Genomic DNA, 23,626 nt, shown 5'->3' with positions numbered 1-23,626 from the left:
TCTCTGCCACCACTTACATTGCCGATCTAGTCCAAATTTATGAGACAGAAACAAAAGAACATGTGTCATTTATGAATGCCAGTTTATGAATACCAGCGCTGGAGGTCATGCCTTCCAAATTCCCCTGGCCATTTTCTACAAGACACCCTAGAGTAGCACATATCTTTCTTGTTAACATTTCATGGAATCTTTCCATAAACATACGCTTGTTCTTGTCGTCAACATTTTGTCCTGTCACTGCAACAGATGGCTTTACACTGGAGCATATGAAAATATTAAATACTTTATAAGTCTGGTGGAAATATGAAATGCCTTTGGAGGAATGAATAGCTCCATGATTAACGAAAAGCAGCCATGCAAGATTCTGTTAGAAATAGGTACCTTTAAGTTGTGTTGTTGAGTAGACATGGTCACCATCAATTCTACATCTTCACTGAAAGTTGACAAATGATGAGGGGATCCATGTGCCATACGACAGATTTGGGCCATGCCGAAAAGCAGAACATACTGGTATAGAGAGCTGTGAAATATTGCAGTGTGTAACCACGGGAGGGTTGTGAAATCTACCTCTTGGAGATCTAAAAGCCAGAAGAAGCCTCCATCTGTCTGAGATGGTCAAATAAAGTAAGCTTAAAGACAGAGCAGTGAGTTAAGGGATAGTGAAGTCAGCTAGCTGATTGTTCTATAGACCCAGTTCCAGGTATTATTTCTTTTCAGAGCCATACTGATGGATGTTTACCCAACCAAATGAGAGCTGCCATCTCAGCCAACCCAGGGCCATGACCAACAGATCTGTGAATGAGGTTCAAATCATGAGTAGTGGTTAAGATGAGGGTTTCTCAAGCCAGACTGCCGAAAAGCACCGGTTGTATCCTCTTGGCAAGTTACTCAAGCACTCTGTGCCTGATTCTTCGTCTGTAAGTGGGGATAATAAGAGCATGTACATCACGAAGCTGTTGTGAGGACAAATGAGTTAGCATACACAACAGGCTTAGAATACCGACTGGCATATGGTGGATGCCACATAAACGCTAGCTATTCTCTATATTTAGTGCTATGTTTCTGTAGAAATAAACATTAAGATGTGGGTAAGATTTTATATTTTTCCTTTTATTGGTTTGTGTGCAACTGGCATTGACTTCCTACAGGCGCAACATATTAATGTTTTCCGTAACGTGCATGAACCAACAATCGCCATAGCCCGCTCCTGGGCATTTATCCCAGAGATGTGACACTCATGCTCACAAAAACCTGTACAGAAATGTTCATACCAACTTTGTCTGTAATAGCCAAACACAGCCCAGATGTCCTTCAACAGGTGAATGATTCAAGAGTTGTGGTACATACGTATTGGGGAATAGTCCTGAGTGATTAAAGAAACAAACAAACAAAAAAAAAAAAAAAAACAAATGATTGATACATCAATAACTCAGACAGAACTCTAAGAAATTATGATGAGCAAATAAGCCAATCCCAAAAGGTTAAATATTGTGTGATTCCACTTTGCCAACATTTCAAAATGATAGAATTTTAGAAAGTGAGGACAGATTAGTGGTTGACAGGGTTTAGGGATGGGGGTTAAGTGTCCTTGTAATGGAAGTGGCTGCTATCTCGCGTGTGGTGGTAGATTCATCAACCTACACATGTGATAAAGTTGTATAGAACTAAATACACACACACAAACGAGTGCAAATCAATCTGGGGGAATCTGAATAAGATCAGTGGATGGTAGCAATGTCAATATCCTGGATATAATGGGATACTATGGTTTTGCAAAATATTACTCTTGGGGGAAACTAGGTGAAGTGTACAAGAGATCTCTGTATTATTTCTTACACTTACACATGAATCTACAATTATCTTGACAAAAGTGTCAATTAAAAACACTGCCAAAGCGTAAATGAAGGTGAAGAATGAGCACCGTGAATACATTTGGGCGACGACCAACCTCCTTCCCGTATTTTCCCGCATTAAGGAAACACTGCTCCTTAAGAATCACCCTGAATCTCTGTAGACACATTACAAAACTATCTAATAAATTTAAAAAATATTATTTTGTCTAATGATGCATAAATTATATCGATTAGTTATAGGTTTTATATTTTCAGTTGGTATGTTTAAAGGAATTGAGGTCTGCTGAGTGAAGTACACAGGTTTCTGAAGCAATCTGAACAGCGTTTGCCTTTCTCTGAAGTGTTTTATTATTCCGAGTCGGGCCTGCTGAATCTCCCAAGGTATGAAGTTCAGTTCGAGATAAAAATATTTTATCTGCCCTTACAGCAAATTGAAAGGCTATATAAAGGGTTTTGTTATTGCAGTGTTTTCATAAATATATAGTAAACATCTTTCACAGTGGGAAATTCGGCACAAAATACAATTTTCATACACAGCCATTCATGTGGCTTGCACAGGAAGATGAAATGACCCAGAGATGAATAAAAAAATAATAGTATACAACTTTTAGCAGCCCACATTCCCTGACAGACACGCGCAGCTGGAAGGATAAGGATCATGATTTTGCAGTACCTCCGAAGAATGACAAGTGTCTGCAGCATCGGGGGAATTTCGTTTCCTTTGTGGCCAAACCATTACAGTTAACACTTAGCTTTATCATTTTCAGAAATTGCCAACAGCCAACCACACCGTTTCAGAACACATACCAACCCCAAACCTTAGCCAGGACATAATTTTAAATCAAGCCATTTTTGGGTTTCTTCACCTCCTTTTATAAGTCTCTCTTAAGCACATTTTCAAAACAGTTTGGGTTGCCTACGTCTAACATACAACATCAACATTGCTGTCTAAGGTGATCTGTATCCACTTGGGGGTGAGGGGCTGACCATATGTATTCCAAAAATGGAAGCTCTTTTTTAAATAAACTAAATATTTTTTTTGTTATCAAAATAGTGCATATTTGTTAAAAAGAAAAAAGGAATAAAGGTTAAATTTTTTTAATGGTTTCATTGAGGTATAATTAATATACAAAAACCTGCACAGGTTTACTGCATACAATTGGATGAGTTTGGATATATGCGTCCACCCATGATACCATCACCACAATCAAGTAATAAACACATCCATCATCTCCAAAAGTTTCCTTGGGTCCAGTGTGTGTGTGTGTGTGTGTGTGTGTGTGTGTGTAGAACACTTAACATGAGATCTACCCTCTTACACATTTTCAAGTGCACAATGCCATGTGGCTAACTCCAGGCACCATGCTGAACAGCAGACCCCCACAATTTATCTGTCTTATATAATCCTACAAGCAATTTCTCCATGTTTCCCTGTTCCCTTCCCAGTCACATGCCACAGTAACCACAGAGGTGACCACCCTCCACAGTCCCTCAGTTATCTTTTGCAATTTCACCATGTATATAGTGTTTGCACATGTGTGCTAATTCCCTAACAAACTTTTCCTAACACATTTCTGAAGTTCAGATTCTTGTTCACTTCCAACACCTCAGCCACCACTTCAGGACGATACACGATCCATTCTGTTCAGGGCATCCAATCCCCTATTGTTAGGCATCTAATTTGTTCCACTTTTTCTTCCCACTATACACTATGCTGTAGTCAACCAACATGCATCTTTGTAAATTTGAGCAATTACATAAATTCTAGAGGTGGAAACATTGGGTCAAAGCATGTACTTTTTTTTTTTTTAAGATTTTATTTATTTATTTGACAGAGAGAGACACAGCGAAAGAGGGAACACAAGCAGGGGGAGTGGAAGAGGGAGAAGCAGGCTTCCCGCTGAGCAGGGAGCCTGATGCGGGGCTCGATCCCAGGACCCTGGGATCATGACCTGAGCCGAAGGCAGACGCTTAACGACTGAGCCACCCAGGCGCCCCAAAGCATGTACTTTTTTATATATAAAAATTTCCAAATTGTTTTCCAGAAAAGAACAAACCATCCCACACTCTCTCTAACATAGTATCGAATGCCTATTTCATTAAACATATTTTCCAATATAATCTATGAAACATTTATATATACAGATGAAACTTTCACATATGTACGTATATGAATATATATTAATATCCTTGCTGGTATTTACATTTATTTTTCTGAAAACTATATTCATGCTCCTTGCCAATTTCATTCTGTGTCATTAGTCAACCTATATATCCATCCAGCCATGATCCATCCACATATTCTGACAAGAATAAAGGAACGTTAGTCCTAATAAGAGGATCACAAGGACCATCCAGGGCTAACCAAACATGATCTATGTCAGATCCATTTTTCACCAATGTTAAAATAAAGATTTCTATGGATTTGAGTCAAAAAGGGGAGAAAATGGGCTCTGAAGTCATGAAGTTTCAAATTTGATTGCCAATCCTTCTACTTACTAGCCATGATAATGCTAGAAAAAAACACCTCAAGACTCAGTCTCCCCTCATGAAAAATGGGTCTAAGAACTCTCCACCTCATAAAGCTACTGGAGTACTCAATTCAGCAATGTATATCCAGAAGTTAACACAGTGGATGGCTCATTGCAAACACTCAATAGACAGTATCTGTAATAATGACAGTAATAATGTATAATTCTATATATTGAGCAGTTAGCTAGTGCATTACAACAAAGCCTGGCTTCTTTTTCTATTAGGAGCAAAAGTTGAAGCCTGAACCACTTATAGCATTGATGCAACCTTTATATTTTTAGTTCCCTGGGGAAATTTGATAATAGAGACTTGGCCAAAATTCATTTTCCCTTTTTTGGACACATTCTTCTCAATGGCACACAAAGTTTATCACTGGTTGTCTTTATTTTAAAAAGTAGATTCTCTCATTAAATATGGAAATATGTTAGAATCAAAACCACTGAATATGGAATTAAAATGGCCACTTTAAATCCAATTTCCTTTTTTTAAAAATTCAACTAAGTGAAATATATGTATTTTAGCACTATAGACTAATGGGCGACACTTACAGAACTTTATTGGGTACCCTTAGCTATGTGAGTTTATTCCCACTTAATTATCATTGAACAATAAATTCTTGTTCAATCTTAAACCATTTCCTGAACCAACATTTAGATGGACTAGGTATTCCGCAAAAGCCAATTCAATAAACTGTATCAAAAAAGGAAATGTGACGACAATGGATCCAACATTGGTCTTTTGACAGTTCTGAAATGGGATTCACTCTTTGCTTTCTCTGTGTAAATGTGAGTTCACTGGGCCTGAAATATGTAAGAACAACCGCAATGGTTTCCACTTCCAGTTCAGTTCCCAGAATTTCCCTGGGTTGGGGGAGGGGGGCTCAAGAGCTTCTTTTCATGGCTTTGGCAATGCTGAATGGCCACACCACAGCTGTTCAAGGGCAGTGACACTTCTCTCATACGAAGGAATCTGTGGCTCCCCTTGAGTAGAATGCAATCTATTCTTGCGGTTCAGCATCTTCGAGTTTTTTGTGGGGCAAAGCATAGTGAGCTATGTATCAACACTTAAGTCATGTAAAGTTTGGGTCAAAAGTTTGAGGAGGCAGCTGACAGGGATCAATGGTTCCTGCTGTTAGATCGATGGTTCCTGCTGCTACTACCTCCTCTTCCTCCAATATTTTGTATTCAAAATGTAAGATGTTTTCTATTAAAGTACAAACCCATGCATACCCTTGATAAGAATTTTTTTAATCCCTCCATCCATTTATTCATTCATTCATCTGAAATAAATTGAGATTCTCAATGCCCATCTTGGTTTTCTGAACAGCTTATGGTATCCACGTTTAATTGCAGACTTAAAAGATCTTTTCTTCTCCTAACACAGAATAAAGTATGTCAAATAAGCACTTCTATTTAAAAACCTACTCAAATTGTTTTTCTCTTCATTGGTTTTACTACATGCTGGATATTCAACAGAGAATGAGATTGGCATGGTCATTCCCATGGTCTAAATGTGGGAAGAGAAGTGGATTGGCTTTAGCAAGATCAAGCTGGGAATCAGTGTGCCCACATCCACCATATCCCACTTGGTATGACCACATTGGGCTCCCTAGAAAATTTTTAAAGTGCCAGGAAACTAAAGAGTTAAGTTTCTTGAAGCCCCTTAGGAGATGCAGTTCAATAATTTCCATTTTTCTAATACCACTATTAAATAGGGAATAAAGCAAAGATAATCCATCCTGAAAATTATGCCCTTCTGAATGTGACTCTTTTCCTTTTTTGTTGTTGGAGGTGGTCATATAAAGAGAGCTCACGAGTCTTCCTGATTCTGGTGCAGTATACATTTATAAGTAGTTAAATAGTAAAATAAAGCTGTGAGCATTAACATTCACTCTCACTTAAAAATGGTTAAGTTACTTTACAATTAACCACCCCCAAGTGAAACTAAAAATGTCTTCTTTCAAAACTCAAGTGAAGATGTTGCCTAAACAAGTTTGCTTCTGCACATATACAAATCTGAATTGTTAAAGAGCCTGGCAAGATGGACAGGAACACAGACTGTGGAGTTTAAATCCCAGTTCTGCCATTTATAAGCTGTGTGACCTTGGGCAAATTATTCAACTTCTCTGGGCCTGGGTTCTCTCCTCCGTAAAAAGTAGATAAGAACAGTATCAACCCCTTAGGCTTATCGTAAGGATTAAATTAATTAGTATTTTAAAATATTAACAACAGTGCTTGGCACATATGAAACACTATTTCAGCATTTATTAAATAAATAAATAAGCAAGTAAGTCTCTGTGCCAAACCTTTAAAGATAAGGAGAAAATAATGGTGTTTGAATGCTGAGAAGGAAGAAGGAAGGTTCTTGGAACTACTGTTGCGTGACTCATTTTGTGATGCTGCATTTCTATTGACATCAGTACCACTGAAAGAAATCTCATTTTTCAGCACTTATGAGAGGTAACACTGAGTAAATCAGGGAAAAGTAGGTACTTTAATCACAATGACCCATGTCATATTTATAAAGAAAGATGCTCAAAGTAGGCAGCTGTAAAATTTTAAAGTCAAATTGTAAGAAAATATGGACCTTCTGATTTTGCATTATGATCCTATTCACAGTATCCAATTGGAAATTTCAAAAGTTTAATAACTGAAATCCATGTACCTTATCCAGTCTCTTGAAAAATCAGACCACGTACATATTCGTCACAGCATCACTGATATCGCCTAGGACAGGGTTTCTCAATCTTGGCACTCCTGGCATTATGGGCTGGAAAATTCTTTGTTGTTTTGTCCTGTGCATCCTAGGATGTTTAGCAAGATCCTGGTCTCTAGCCAGTAGATGCCAGTAGCACACCCCTGTGCAAATTCGACAACCCCAAATGGCTCCAGTATGTTACCAAATGTCCCTGTTGTGGGGAGGGGAGTGAGAAAATTGCTCCTGGTTAAGAACCACTTGCCTAGGGCCTCTGTTGAGTACCCATTTTGTGTACCTTTCTAAATTCAGAGTAATAAATTTCAATGATATCTTGGTATATTGAAGTCAGAAAAATATGGAGCCTAATCGCTTACTCTAATTATAGAAAGTCTTAAAAATTTCTCCTCCATCTCTAAATTAGGCATAGCAATACCTACCTCGCAGAGTTAAGAACCAGAGAAAATCTGTTGAAGCTCCCAGTCCAATGCGCAACACACAGAGGCAGTGAGTGCCCAGGGAGAAATCAGCGCTGTGTGGTTATTTCTATTACTGCTGATGCATTACCGCATCATCATCCTCATCATCCTCGTCATTATAATAAAATGGAAGGCCACTATTCAAACATTTAAATAACTATAATAGACACAACTGGTACTTTCATCTCATTAGCAAACAAGCAACTGATTTTCTTACAAGTAGAGATTTCAATTAAACAACAAAGAAATCTATCCCCAGGTAGCAAATGCAGATGCAGAATTATCAGGAAGAGAAAAGGAAAGACTGTAGGAGGCCATCCTAACAGATAGCCCTTAAGTGGTCCTCTTTCCAAAGCAAAGGCCAGGTATACAGACCACCTTGACACACTTGGTTGTTGCTGGTTTTCTGTGCTGCATTGACAGTGCGAAGTAAAGAGTACTGGGGCTTCTTGATTGTCTGTTTGTGTGTATGCATTCTCTGTGTGATCAAAGTTTATCAAGCCAGTTGAGAAAATTTAACCAACTAACCAAAACGTGCTGTGAATTCAATGTGGCTCATTGTGACTACTAATTACTCTGTAAGTAAAAAAGGGCCATTTTAAAGAACTGAGTTTTGGCTAATCAGATAAACATGAATACAGAATTGAGACTTGACTTCCATAGAAGTAGAGAAAAAGCAATAAATATATGCCCACCATTGCATAATTAAAAAAAAAAAGAAATTACTGCCACCCTGGAAACATGGATACACTATTTCTGCTGTAATTATACCATTTCTCAAAAAGCCTTTCCTGGCCTTCATGACATTGGCAGTAGCTGAAAGATTACTCACCACCGATTAATGTTAGGGAACTAACAACCGCACTTCTTGCTTTTCCTTTAAACCCAACTGAAATAATTTCAGAAGAACTTGCAAAGACAAAATTGTGTTAAGAACGTCCAATTGATCCTATTTACATTTGCTACATCAAAGTATTCAGACATCATAAGTAAATGTGAAATGGGGGCCTTCCAATACCTTATAGGTTATGCAAACACCTAAGCAGAAAGAACACTTTGAAATTTTTATGGAGTAGGAAAAATTGGAAGTATATTAATCTAGGCAGTGAAATTGGGCTTTTTGTCATTTTTAATTGCTTGAATTCATAACCTAGTTTTGCTGAATCAAAACGAGTTGCTGTAGCTGACACAAGCTGTTTCAGCGTTTCGGGTGAGCGCGCACACGCACGCACGCATGCGCACGCGCGCACACACACACACACACACACACACTGAACCACTTTTCATATAAACTTTATATCTGTCAATAAAAAAACACTCCTGAAGACTAGGACACCATAGCTATTGGATAATTAAATATAAAGATTTCCAAGCTGAACATTGTATGTTACAAGCTGTTAAAAGAATTACTTAATTCTTTTAGTACCCTGCAAGCAGAGGGAGGGGGCAGCATGAGCACCAGATAGGATTGTTATTTTGTTATATGTGATTTAATTCAAATAAATTAAAATGCATAATTAAAAAATTCTGCGTGCCCCTATTTGCTCTTGTTTACTATTGCTTATAATACATGCAAGCGCTCAACTCTGCATGAAAATGAAGGAAAACAAACAGAAGGACAAAGACGGCCACCCCTAAATATGTACAAAGACCTAATGTATTATCACATTCTGGAGTTTTCAGATGTATAACAAAATAAAGTTGAAAGTGCAAAAAACTTTAAAGGTCCATGCTTTTCTCCCTCGCTATTTATTTTTATGTTTGTTGAAAAATCAATACGAGATGGGGATTCAAGTCTAATAAAAGGACTTTCGTTTTAATTCCATTAGAATTACTTCAAAGAACTTGTTCCAATCCACTGTGATGACTTTGAGACTAACACACATGAATTTAAAAAAAAATAGCTATAACTAAACATAAATAGAAGTTTAATTAATAATAGTAAAGATTAATTTTTATTTTGTAAAAATCCTTCCTCTTTTGGACAACATTCCACTTCTCTGGTCCTGCAAACTCTGCTCAAAACCTAATAGAAAAATTATAAATTTAGCAGAAAACAAGACCAAAATGGTCTTTCACTGGACATTGTAATAGTTATTTAGCTCAAGACTGACCTATCCAACCAGGTTCTCTGTAATCAAACAGAAAATGATAAAGGGTATATACTCTGATTCTCATTTAATATTCTCAAAACATGACCCTTTATTCTCAAAATCTTACAACTATAGTTTGGAAGAAGGCAATTGCTGGGAAAAAAAAAAAAAAAAGCCCTTTACATGAAATCTACTTTAACTTTTGTGTCATACTCATGGAGAGAGAAAAAAATTGGAAAAAAATAGCCAATATGTGATACTTAAATAAGCTGGCCCATAAGTCAAGGCTGACGGTTGTTTCTCCAAAGTTCAACTAAATACAGATTAAAATGAATCCAGATTCTAAAATTAAGGCAGGCAATAGAGAAAACAGAAGTTTGAGGGACAAGGTTACAAAAGACGAACATAAAAATATGCTCAGCCCAATAAAGTTAGAGCAGGCAAAGTGCAATGTTGTAAAAATCCATCACTTGGTGATAACAGAGAAAAGATTTAGCTCTTTTCATATACTAAAGGCATTCTCCAGAGTTGATTTGCTTGGTTAAAATGGAATGACAAGAAAAGTTTGAATATTTGCCTTTATTTATAAGATTAGGGTACAGCAGATTGCCTGATATTAATTGGTTCTTGTATATGAGCAGAGAATACAAAAATAAGAAAGAAAGAAGGAAGGAAGGAAGGAAGGAAGGAAGGAAGGAAGGAAGGAAGGAAAAAAGAGAAAAGAAAAGAAATGAAAAGGAAAGGAAAGGAAAAAAGAAAAAGAAAATTAAGTTCCAATTATCCTTCAGGGTGCAAAACATTTGTTATAATAAAAATGTAGTAGTAGAAGGTATCTGGAAAGCTTTCTGTGCTCGGGCTCAAAAATAAAGACAGATGGAAAGAAATACAGGTGGATGGAGAGAGAAAAGGGGAAAAATAAGTAAAAAAGGGGAAAAGGAGGGAGCGAGGGAGAGAGAGAAAGGGAGAGGAGGAAGAAGGTAAGTAAGGGAGAAAAGAAATATTCCCCTGTAGGTAATACTCCCTCCAACTCTTCAGAGAAGCAATTTTCTCCTCATCATCAGTGAGTATTCTAATAGAGACGAAACGCTGGCATGCGTGGAGAGTGTGAGTGGGCAGATAAGAGTTGAAAAATCCTGCTTTCTGTATGAAAATCATGAATGCTGCCCGCATTCCCTATGAATGCCAGTGGTAAACAGCCGTCACTGATGGACTGTAGTTCACTTACTTGAAGAACAACCCTCTTAAAACTTAATCACAGCAAACCACAAAGGCAAGTTAGTCCGTTTCCCAAACACATTTACACTCATGGCCTTTGGATTTCCGAAGATACATTTTGATCAAAATAGGGAATCACAGTTGAGGAAGATTTTAGAGCCTTCAACCAATTTACTACCCAGCTACCCAAAATAAAGAGGATTACACAATCATTTTTTACTGCCTCCATTATTGCTTGCATTCGTTTCTGTGTGACCAAAATTAAAGCCATATGAAAAATGAGTAAATTATGAGATATCTAAAGATACTCAAAAAGTGACTCTTTCAGCAAGGAATTTAATGGACAATTTCTAAGATGATTTTGCCAACAAAACTTTTGGATTCAGAATTCCCCTGGGGCCCCTCTTAAGTAGGGGGAGGCACAGCTCTTATGTCAACAGAAATAAGTAAAACCACCAATTTCATAGTAATCTGAAAATAATGGCTCGAGGGATAGGCTAAGATTGAGTCTTCTAGGTGATCCTTGTAGGCCGATAAATGCCGTATTCAACACTCTGCATATTTTTTAAATGCCTGGCAGTTAATCCCATCACTTTGGAAGTCAGAGCACATTTCTCCCACTTGATCTCTCAAGAAGGGCAACTCTTGTTTAATTTAATGAAATGATCCAGAGCCTATTTCTTAAGTCAAAGCATTTCCAATATTGTCAATGTAATCTCTCTTGGGAGTCAGGAAAAGCAGAGAAGGTAAGGGCCCACCAGCGCAACCAGCACGGTAGACATGTTTACACAAACATGCAACACATATTCCCACACACGCACACACATGCCCCATTGGAACGTGAGCATGCCAACTTTCCAAAGGCATGGCCCATCTGGCCAGTCATTTCCATAAACCTCCCATTTAAAGAACCGCGCAGCTCTTGCAAAACCCCTGCTAGCCTATTGGGACTTTTACGGGGTTCCTTATAAACGCTTATTCATCTCTGGAAATAAAGTTAAACGGAGCCAATGAGAATGGGCAATGAAGTTCCCCGCTAACTTCTAGTCAGTAAGGAAAATCGATTCATCTCTCTGGACTCCTCCGCAGCCGCAAACGCCCCTCGCCCTCTCCAGATGTCCTGCGCCCCTGGGTGCTCCCGGGGCGAGCCCTGACCCAGCCTCAGAGGTCCCGGGGCTGGCCTCACGTACCGTGTCTCACTCACACGCTGCAAACGCATCCGCAGCCTCCCATCGCCGCTTTGGTTTACCCGGATTCCTGCCGCCAAGTCCCTATTCTAATCAGCAGCCCCGGAGGCGCACACGCCACCCTCTCTGCGTGAACGTTGGACAGCGGCTGACGGCGGCTCCTCTGCCACAGGCAGCCAAAAATGTCAATTTGCACACTCCTCCCCCCTGTCGCCCGCCCCCGGTCCCCGTCCCTCTCCCACCCCCTCCCGCAAGTCAGTGGGCTTCAGGAAGCCTCTGCAGAAGCTGCCTTTTCTCCATCCCTCGCTCTCCCTCTCTGCCTCTCTTTCCCTGACAGTGTTTAGAGCCCTCTTTTCTCGCCTTACCTGAAGGGCATCTCCCACGACTGCAATTAGCTGCCAAGATTTCATTGTCGGCTGCAAAGTGCCTCCTGTTTCCTCCCCGGGAGAACACGGGAGAAGTCCGAGGCAACAGCAAACGGCAGCCACGTGCTAGCAATGTAAATGACTCCAGTCATCTGTCGTGCGCGCCGTGCCTGAGCTCGCCCTGGCTGCCTGGCAGCCTGACACTACCGCCAGCAGGTACAGAAGGCGCCAGGAGAGAGAGCGAGCAGCCCGAGCAAGGAGGCATTCAACGTGGAGACGCACACAAAGGGAGGCCACCAAGGTTCCCGGGTGGCCTCGGCCTCCGCGCCAAAACACTCGGCCAAATTGGACGCCCAATGTTTTTGCAAAGTCTTGCAGCCGGGGGAAGGCGGTGGATGCTGAGGCTGCGTAGGTCCCGCCTCCTTGCTTCCCGGAGCACTTGCAAAGCACCGAGCAGGCGGCAGTATCTCGCCGCTTGCCCTCCCTCTCCCTCTCCCGCACGTGTCCCTTCCCTTGTTCTTTCAAGCATTAAATATGTACCACATGACAGAATAGGGCACCTTGCACGGTCCTCCGAGTCCACACTTGACAACCAATTTTAACTCACGAACAGTGAAATGTCTAAAGGCAGGATATAAGCACTTCCAATTACTTACACTACTCCTGCATTATTCAAAATGTCCACGGGACAGGATTTATGACTTCCAACATGCTACTCCACATATAAATACTAGTAAAAGATGGAAAACCCCATCACTCCCCCCCAACCCCCCAGCTGATAGGCTTTCCTCAGTGTTTCCTCGGGAAACGTTTATACTTTTCCTACTAGTTAAAACTTTGTGATCTCAAATCTTCTTACACATTATCTGCTAAATGAAAATGCTCTAAAATATGACCCTGCTTTGAGGAGGAAATATCTACTGCGTCCTGTTGAACTTTAGATATCACCTGTGAAAATGTATTTACCTTGAATAACAATGGCATCAAAGTAAATTTCCCAAAAAATCCACATAGATCTGTGACTTTTTTTTTTTTTAATTAAACGGGAATGAGTTATACCAGGCCCTGGCTATTCCCAGTCTAAATGATGCTTTTGTCAGAGACCAATCTTTTTCATGTAGAAAAATTAGGGTTTTTTTTTTTCTTTTTCTTTACAGTCGGAACTGCAAGCTATATACACTAAGATGGCCTTGCTTCTTCAAGCACTTATCAGTTGAATAGGAGGGAACTAAACATGGAAGAAAATTTTATGTTTATATATAGACTACATTCGATTAACAGTGAAATATTCATTGGATTCCTGTGTCATCTTCTTGGATACTTGATTTTAGTTAAAGACCTTGTGCACAAGTGATTAGGATTTTATATACCGGTAAGCAAATTTTAAAATGCTAATAAATCAAATATTTATTTGCACATTTATTATAGCTCCATATCTTGAGGCAGTATTTCCAGGTTTTTTTGGAACATGCCAAGTCCTTTACATAACCATCATCCATCTCTGTCATACCAGTAACAAAATGAGAAGTTTTTTTTTTTTCCTTCTATGCATTAGGACTGTTTAAATATTGCATTAATATAGTGTTTAACTTGTTCCTTATGGAGTTAAGGAAAATTGGTGTGTGTTTTCTCTGCCTGTCTTTTGCAGGGCCAGTGGTATTTAAAGGATGGTAAGATAGCATTAGATAGACCTTCCTTTTCCAGTGATGGTGCAGTACAGAATATACTATACTCTCTGATTATTTAAGTTAAAGTCTAATATATGCACATATCATCTCAGGTCAAGGTTTTCAGTGGCATTGGGTAAAGTGGCAAAAGGTTTCTAGACTTTTGCTTAACCAGAACCCTGTATAATTACAGAGATACACAAACTAAAGTCATATTACCGCAGCAGAAACTGGCATTCTCAGGGGAATCATCTGATTCACAAATCAGCTCACAAAAGCAAGGTTAGGGGAAGTTAAGGATGGTGGGGGTGGTGGGTGGAAAGATAGCAAACCCTAATTACAACCCCATTGTCCCCGTGTTCCCTGGCACATATGGCCATTTAATCACGGAGTATGACAACCTTGGCAGATGTTGCCAAACCTGGTTATTGATATAAATTGCTATTCTCATGTGTAAGTGCCCCAGCAAAGACTCAAAACAATGTCTGTACTAACCCAGAGGGAAATAAAGGTCCACACTAGCATCTGTGGTAACAAGATGATGCACAGCTAAAATGGGTTCTTCGCTTCCATTCCAAAGGAAAACAGCAATGAATGAAATCTCCAAACCAAGGACAGAAAGTCTCCCTGTGGGAATATAAATTGGTATCGTCACTCAAGAAAACAATTTATTGGTAGCTATTAAAATGGAAAATGTGCACGCCCTGTAACCAAGCAGTTCGACTCCTAGGTCTGCCCTAACAAAACACATGTATAAGCTGTGCTCACAGATACATCTGCACCACCGCTTGTCATGGGGGAAAAAATGACAAATACTTGTGGGCATAAGAAAATGCAATTTATCCTATGCTGGAATACTATATAGCAGTGAAAAAAATGACTAAAGTATGAATAATCTATAGCTATATAGGCATGAATGTATATGGAAACGAAAATATCTACACATACTACACAGAGCTATATAAACATGTATGTCGGTCAAAATTTTGCTGAGCTTAAAAATGCAAGTATTAAATGATTCACACACTATGGTACTATTTAGGAAAGATAATGCAGAAAAGGAATCATATTATAGATTTTCTGTAGTTATATAAATATTTGTGGATATATAGAAAATGACCCACAACAGGGCTGGCCAGATTCAGCCTCTGCCTGTTTTTGCACAGCTCACAAGTTAAACCTTTTTTTTTTTTTTTTAAATATTTCAAAAGTTTAAAAAATGAAAAGAATAGGAATATATGAAAAACTTAGCAAATTCCAATTTCAGTGTCCATGAATGAAGTTTTATTGGAATATAACTATGTCCACTTGTTTATACATTGTGAGTACAAAGCTGGGTAGTTATGACAGAGACCAAATGGCCCACAAAGCCTAAAATATTTACTATCTGGCCTTTTACAGAAAAAGTTCCCCAACTTCTGATCTAGAAGAATGTGTCTCAAATTTATATTAGTGTTGGGAAAGGGAGAAGGGGACTGCTGTTGATGGTTGAGGTTGAGACCTCAATTTTCCTTTAAAAGAACATTTAGGGGCGCCTGAGTGGCTCTGTGGGTTAAGTGTCCAATTCTTGATTTCAGCTCTGGTCATGATCTCGGGGTGGTGGGATCAAGCCCCGTGATGGACTCCCCGCTGAGCTTCTCTCTCTCTGTCTCCCCCTGCCTCTGCCCCTCCCCCTGCTCCTGCTTTCTCTCTCTAAAAATAAACAAATAAATAAATCTTTAAAAAAATAAAAAAATGAAAGAACATTTATATATAAAAGGACTTGTATGTGCTTTATGTACACAAGCCCTGTAAAGATAAATATATATATAAGCACATACATATACCTTTATAATAAAGTTTGTATGTATATAAAACCCTTAAAATATACCTTTATATTATGTATTTAAATATATGTATGTGTGTGCATATATATGTGTATGTGCAATATATATATATATATATATATATATATATATATATATATATACCAGTCCGCTATACACACCTTTTTTGACTGTAAAGGAAAGGTGGACACCACTTTTTAAAGAGTGTGTGTGTGTCTGTTCTACACACATATAAGTATATATACATACCTGGAAGAAAACACTCCAAATTGGTGGTTCTGAGTGGTAGAAATAAGGGTGCTTATTATTTTCTTCTTTGTTATTTCAGGTATTTGTCAATTTCCCAAATAGATGTAAATGTAAGAAAATGGTGGACACCCCTGGCCATGTGAGTTGTGACAATTGCCATTGTGCCAATAGTTCTTTTTTCCCTCAGAAACTGCCTTTTCTCTTCAACTGTTGAATGATAAGACCTTCAAAAACACATCAAGGTTTAGCTTACATTCACCTAACATTTCTGGAAAACTCCAGTTTCTAATTGCTTCTTCATAGGAAAAAAACAAAATTTCTAAGCTTCAATGCACTAAAGATTTTTATAAAAATCAATCTTATCCTTGAAGTAAAATGCGACGTAGATTATCCCTTCTGCTGGAAGTTATGGTAATGACCTACTGAGATATGCCTCACAATACAGTAATATTGCTTCTTTACCAGTTTGAAAATATTTTCCTATAGAAAAGCACAAAGCAGGTTCTCTCTGAAAAAAATAAAATAAAATTACATAGCAACCACATTGGTGCTTTGTAGGATTAGAGCAGCGGGACCTAATGATTTTCTTCATCCTGACATCTAATAATCCAGTTGCATCAGGAAAGGTGAGCTTAATGAAGCATATTCAGATGGGAGAGCGTACGATTTATGATGGGCTTGTTGTGGTTATATTCCTAAATGGATCCCATTAACTCAACATTGGTTGCTGGTAAATGGCCACATTTCCTAATAGACAAACGCATGAATCACCTGGGCATATTTTAGAAGTGTGCTCTATAGAATGGTTCACCTTTAAACTTTACACTAGGACCAGGTGAATGACCTTCTTTAATGAAGCTTAGCAGACTTTCTTTGAGCAACAAACAGAACTACTGCAACAGAACATGCATTCTACCTCCTCATCATTTACCAGGTACATGTAACCTTATCCTTGGGGTGGTATGTATGGAGATCGCTACTGAGAGGATTTTTTAAATAGTGTTACAACAAGCAAGTATTGTTTTCAATCCTTTTTATAATTATAAAAATAGTATTTTTTTTTTTTTTTTTACAGAGCTACACCTTTATTTCTTTACTTTTCAGGAAGTTTAAGTCCTTGAAGGGTACAGCATCACACAGATTCTGTGGCCAATGGCTTCAGCAGGAAGGTTGTTGTGGAATTCGGCACATACCATGCCACTGTTTCCATGAGCACGAGTTACTTTTCTCTAGATTACTCCGGTTTTGTCCAGTTCGCCACCAGGAGTCACTGCATTGCGCTTTCCTCTGTACACAGAAGCATTTCTCTTGCCTAGACAGAATTCAGTTTCATCTCGAGCATAAACATCTTCAATTTTAAGCTATGTGCTCCCTCTGGTTCCAGAGATCCTGCTTATAACCAGCAAAAATGGCCTTGGACCACAGCCTTTCAGACATATTTGTTGTTTTAGGAGTCCTGATCCCAGCACGCTTGCCCCCAAACTTCAGCAGCAGGAGCTTCCCTCACCTCATAGGTGTTTATTGTGGAAATTTGAGAAAATTGAAAAAGCATAGGGAAAAAGTCACTCATTATTTATCACCCAGATAGCCACATGTAAGGCATTGCAAATCTGTCCACTTCAAAGATTTTTTTTAAAGATTTACTTTTTTATTTGAGAGACAGACAGCACCAGCACGTGAGCTGGGGAGGGGCAGAGGGAGAGGGAGAGAATCTCAAACAGATTTCTGCTGAGGGCACAATCCCAGGGCCCTAAGATCATGACCTGAGCCGAAATCAAGAGTTGGACGCTCAACCGACTGAGCCACCAGGCATCCCTCACTTCAAACATTTTTCACTGCATGTGTAACTTAAAAATCATGAGTACATAATAGACATTTTACCATATAAATTGTCTTACACTATTCTTGCACTTTGCAATATATCATGAAGATTTTCTGCCATAAAAAATTAAAAAGACATCAATTTTGGTATGCCACTATAAGGATGTACAATTTCTTTCACTCTATGTTAAATAATACTGAAATGAACATCCTGATCCATAATGTTATGAGCTTATCTCTGTTCATTATTTCAGGATAAATATTTGGAAGTAAATCATTGAGTCAAAACCCGGGCACCATTTTTAGGATTTTAGATATAAAGAACCAGAATCCTGGAATGTTCTACTAATCCATATACCCAGTAACAGGATAGAAGAGAACCTATCTCACCCTGGGAACAATTTTGAGCCAACTATTTCTTCTTCCAATAACCATCTTCCTGGCTCTGGCTCGGTTCCTCTCCCATCCACCTGCCCCAATTGGGCCACCACACCATTGCATGTTAAATTTGCATAAAAGAGCTCAAACATAGAAAACAAAGGTGGTAATGGGGAGCAATTTAAATCTAAGCTTATTTAACCTAAGTGGCTAGTGGCTGCCCATTTTGTCTTAATTGCCTTTTAAACTAAAATCAATGTTAAATTACCTGAACAACAGCTTCTGCACAATTGCAAACTGAAAATTCTTCAAGTGCCTCCTCAAAAGCTTTGGCTCTTGTTTGGCCCACTGACAGGAAAAGAGTCTCTTTCTTCTTTACTGTGCTCCAGCTTTGGACTATGGGATATGATTCAAGGGTGGACACTCCTGAAAACAGCCACCATGTCAGCTCTAGGATGAGTTGCTCCTTGACATGAGGTACTCAAAATGAAATCTGGATCATGGAAATGGAATTCAGATAACAGTCCTTCCTTTCTTCCTCCTTCCTTTTCTCCCATCAACGATGAGAGACCAAATATACAAATGGAAAACCACCAGACCACATATACAAATAGAACTTGGACCTATGATCTGCAGCAAGCAGCCCAGGAAACCAGACCGCTATCCACAAATCATACTTACAGGAAATCAGACCACTTCTGACTTCTGTCTCTGGTGATCAGCTCAGGAAGCCAAACAAAAAACCCTGTAACAACTGGCTCAGAAACAGCCATGACTTGATTAGTAATAGACAGTTTTCCTAATTTTTGTACCCACTTCAACTTAGGACCAACCAAAGAAAGCTCAATATGAACCCAATGAGTCACAGAGAAGGTGCTGCTTCTACTTGGTCGAACTGCAGCCTTCCCAGGACAAAAGCCTCCAGTTAGGGCACAACTGAAGCCTTCCCTTTTTTTTCAACTATAAAGCTTTCTCACCCTATTGCCCGACGTGAAGAGTCTGACAAAACACAAGTGACAGTGGCTAACTCCCTTGCTGTAGCATGCTCTGAATAAACAGTCTTTGCTTGTTCTCATTTGGTTGGTATTTGTTTATTTCCACAGTGATTACTTGTATTCAATACTATGTTAGGTAAATAGGATAGACAAAACCCTAGCCCTCAGGGAGCTTATGTTCTAGTGGGTAAGACAGACAATAAACAAGATAATGACAGATTTTAGTAACTGCTATGTTTGAAATAAACCATGCATTGAGATGGGGATGTAATTGGGGTAGACGCCTCAGATATGATTCTTAGTTTGTTGGGAGTTATTATTACATGGTTCAGCTTCCTGCTTTTGTTTCCTTCAAATACTGATTGAGCACATGCCATCTGACTTGCACCGCTGAGTCACCAAAAAAGGGCAGACATGTCCTCTGCCAGCAAAGAGCTTCGTAGGATGATGTCCATTCAGTAATAACCAGAACACAAAGTGGACAAGGAGGGGTAGGGCCAGAAATAAGATTCAGGTTGTGACCTATGAGGGCTGAGGAGGCAGTAGGGAAAACCTTTCAGATATTAAAAGGTGTCCTCAGGCCCTGGAGCAGAAGATTGCGGTGGATAGTAAAGGGGTTCAGGACTCCCTACTCCAAAATATGGCACCTCGGCATACTGAATCTTTTATTTTTTTTTTTTTTAAAGATTTTATTTATTTATTTGAGAGAGAGAATGAGAGAGAGAGCACATGAGAGGGGGGAGGGTCAGAGGGAGAAGCAGACTCCCTGCTGAGCAGGGAGCCCGCTGTGGGACTCGATCCCAGGACTCCAGGATCATGACCTGAGCCGAAGGCAGTCGCTTAACCAACTGAGCCACCCAGGCGCCCCCATACTGAATCTTTTAAACTGAAAGAATCTGAGTAATAGCAGGTGACCCCCTCCCTACCATCTACTCTGAAACAGTTTGTAAGATCTCATGGGAGAGGTGCCCTCCCTGTACATGGAAGAAGGAACACCCTCATCTCCAAAGATGGAGGGACACAGAGAAGACTTGCTGAGCTCTCCCCAGTTTACCACTTAGCTCATATCATGTTTCCCCATGACTTCCAACCCTTCATCAAACCTAGTATAAAAATGCTCAGACTTAACCACTTCTTTGGGTCTTCATTTCCTTATGAAGTCTCCTGTGTCACGTAAAACTTATATTAAAAAAAAAAAAAATTGTATGCTTTTCTCTTGTTAATCTGTCTTTTGTCAGTATAATTTATAGAACCCCAGCCAGAAAACCTAAGATGGGTAGAGGAAAAGATCTTTCCTCCCATGTATGGAGAGAGATACACATATTATTACTGGTGTTTCTGTATGTAATGCCAACATGGACACTTTTAAGACAGAAGAGGTTTGCTTAGAGATATCCCCAAATGCTCATGCTACCTTCTTCAGAACAATTTTCCCTTGAATTTCCTAAGTAGGGGATTGCACAGACATTTTGGGAAACAAAAAGTCATAAGAGATTAGAAATCACTCTTTTCCCCAAATCTCCTCACCTTGTAGGTCTCAGTAGTATGTCACCCTACAAAGGAAATAAGGAAATACAATAAGACTCCTAATTCCAATGACTTAATTTGGTCTGGGCCCAGGACAGAATGAGGGCAGAAATCTTACACACCTGAGGGTGTCCTTTACTCAAGGGATTTGAGAGATGGAAAGGCTCTTGATGCTAAAGATATGTGTAATACTCAGCCAACATCTCTCCATACCCACCACAGAGATCACTGCCCCCTATTCTTGCAGGTTTCTTAGAGAAACCTCTCCTCTTGTGACCCCACCTCAACCAATCCCCAGTCCAGGGATTAGGGCCAGACACATAATCCTCTCTGGTCAAATCAGATTCACTCCTAGAGAGACTTTTGGAATTGGGAAAGAGATGGAGTGGTGAGCTTTGACAATTGGACTTGGAAGACTGGGTAGATTTTCAAGGTAGAGTCTGATGAGTAGTCAAGAGAAACAGTCTGCAGAGAAATAAAGAAGTAGCGAGAGGTGACCTCAAGAAAGAAATGGGAGGAAGGAGGGAGAGACAGAGAGATAAGCAGAAACAAGACTCTGACCCCAGAGGAAGACAGAGATGGGGATGGTCGTTGTCTTGGTCACTGAAAGCTTTCTTCTTACTTTTATATCTCTTTTCTTTCCCATGTGGTTCTGATGTAAGCTGACTTCCTACACACTCCCACCCACATACTCTATCCCTGCTAGAATCTCTAGATACAGTTGGGCTTGCACAGGACACGGCCAGCCTGCAAAGGAGTCCCCAGATCCCTCTGCTTTGCAGAAAAGCAAAATATCCCAATGCTGAGATGAATAAACCTCTTCCCTGTGTCTCATGATCTTTCATGAAGCATAGCTGGTGGGCCAGCCTGTCAGAAATGCAATTTAAAAACCGAGTGCTAAAATAAATACAAATTCTCCGACACTAGAGGCTTTATTAGGCTTTTTTTTTTCCAATTGTAAGCATAAAGATGTCTTCCCAAGAATGTCACCAAAAATATAATTGATTGAATCATTCTTTTAACATTATATATGTGAATACCCACTGAATTCCATATATGAATTCCAGAATCCTTGTTAGGCCCAGAGATACAAAGCTGAATAAGTTTGTTAAAGAAGAATTACAATAAGTATGATAATATAAAATAGCAATATAATTATATGCATTATTATAAATTTATATATTTGAAGTTTATACATTATAAGATGTGGATATATATTATAAGTGACATAAAGTGTGCTATGCATCTGCTTGGTATAGGAGCCTTTTTGCTCTGCTTAAGGTCAGAAAGCAGATTGCAAAGGATTCACAAAGTAGTGATGCTTGAGTTAGGTTTTAAAGGATGCATGGGAGCTCATTCAACATGGTCAATAGAGAATGGCAATCTAACTGGAGAAAACAACCTATGTAAAGGCACAGAGGCATGACTGTGTGAGCTAATGGCTAGGGTAGATGTCTGGGCAGGGAAAGTGGGCATAAGTCAGATGATAAAGGCCCTCTATGTCATGCTAAGGGTTGTGGAGTCCATTCCTCTGCAAGGAAAGAGGAATAGTCAGTGGTTAGGAAGGCCACTCCAGGTGGAGTGTGGGAATGGACCACTGGAAGCAGGGAGATCCATTAGGAGACTCTTTTACTAAATTTTAGGCCAAAAGATTAGGAGGGTTTACATAAATGAAGACATGGCAGTGAACATATAATGGGAAGGAAAGAGTTGATAAATATTTTATAAACAGAATTAAAAGGACTCATTGAATGAAAATAAGTAGGGGTGGGGATGGTTTAAAAAAAAGAAAGAAGAAGGAGAGGTCAAAAAGTCAATGTCAATTCCTGGATTTGTTTCATAAGTTATTGATTGAATGGTGGCACCAATGACCAAGTTCAGGAGCATCAGATAAAAATCTGGAAAAGATAAGAGGCTCATTTTGGCCACACTGAGTTGGATATAGTTGTGGAACCTCCAGATGGAGCTATCCAACAGGGAACTGGGTAGAGAGACCGGGGACTCTGGAGAGAGGCTGAAGACCATCCAGAATTCATGAGCATAAAAGATGGAGCCATGGACATAGAACAGGTGATCTTGGAAAAGGAGATACCCTTTGATATTTGACACTGTTAATGCTCAAGGCAACACAATAGGATATAGTTGTTAATCAAGTCCTACAATACATTTGGATTAATGTACAGTAGACAAGACTGTGCCATATCTATGTTTTCATATAACAATAAAGTCACACATTTAATATTTGTGAGTAGTTTACAATAGTAAGATGACCCAGATGGTTAAATCCAAGCACTTAACAAGCTGTTACTGTAACCAACTGGATCAAATGTTATTTTTTTAACATACTCTACCTATTCAGGAAGTACATAATGGGACATGTTTTCTAAGGCAAACAACCAGCCCTCCCTGGATGCAGGAACTTTAGCTATAAACAATGTCTAATCAGGTTTCTATATACAAATATTTAAAATGACTGATAATAAAATAATAAAGTACTCACTAAGCAAATGTCTGTTTGCCAGGCACAAAGTAGATGATTAATGAGTGTTTGCTAACTACAGGACTTATTGTGTGCCAAGTTTGAGTAGGAAACAGAGATTTCTTAGGGTCACTTTGCTGTCTAGAATGTGAGCTCCATTGGCATCACAAACCCTTATCACTAGTAAGATGGAAGTTATTCACCCACCAACAGCTTAGTCCACATGAGATATAATATAGGATTGTGAGGTTCCTATCTGCTATCCT

The 23,626-nt window shown here is 39.2% G+C and overlaps 1 protein-coding gene across 5 annotated transcripts in view; it reads right to left on the bottom strand.

Moving 5' to 3' along the window:
• The window catches only part of RBFOX1 (RNA binding fox-1 homolog 1), a 1,177,605-nt gene that overhangs the window by 999,858 nt on the left and 154,121 nt on the right, over positions 1-23,626 (bottom strand). Inside the window, exon 1 of one of the 5 annotated variants that reach the window (XM_032392255.1) lies at positions 12,419-13,152. The exons of 3 other annotated variants lie outside the window; for them this stretch is intronic. In XM_032392255.1, the coding sequence (XP_032248146.1) occupies positions 12,419-12,463 (45 nt within the window). In that variant the 5' untranslated portion in view covers positions 12,464-13,152. Of the gene's footprint in view, positions 1-12,056; positions 12,239-12,418; positions 13,153-23,626 lie in introns of those variants that run through there. One more of the 5 variants, XM_032392257.1, reaches the window with a different exon arrangement.

Source organism: Phoca vitulina, unplaced genomic scaffold, assembly GCF_004348235.1.
Source record: "Phoca vitulina isolate PV1807 unplaced genomic scaffold, GSC_HSeal_1.0 scaffold66, whole genome shotgun sequence".
NCBI lineage: Eukaryota > Metazoa > Chordata > Mammalia > Carnivora > Phocidae > Phoca > Phoca vitulina.
Note: the sequence above shows the minus strand (reverse complement) of the source record. Positions and strands in the feature narration are given on the sequence as shown.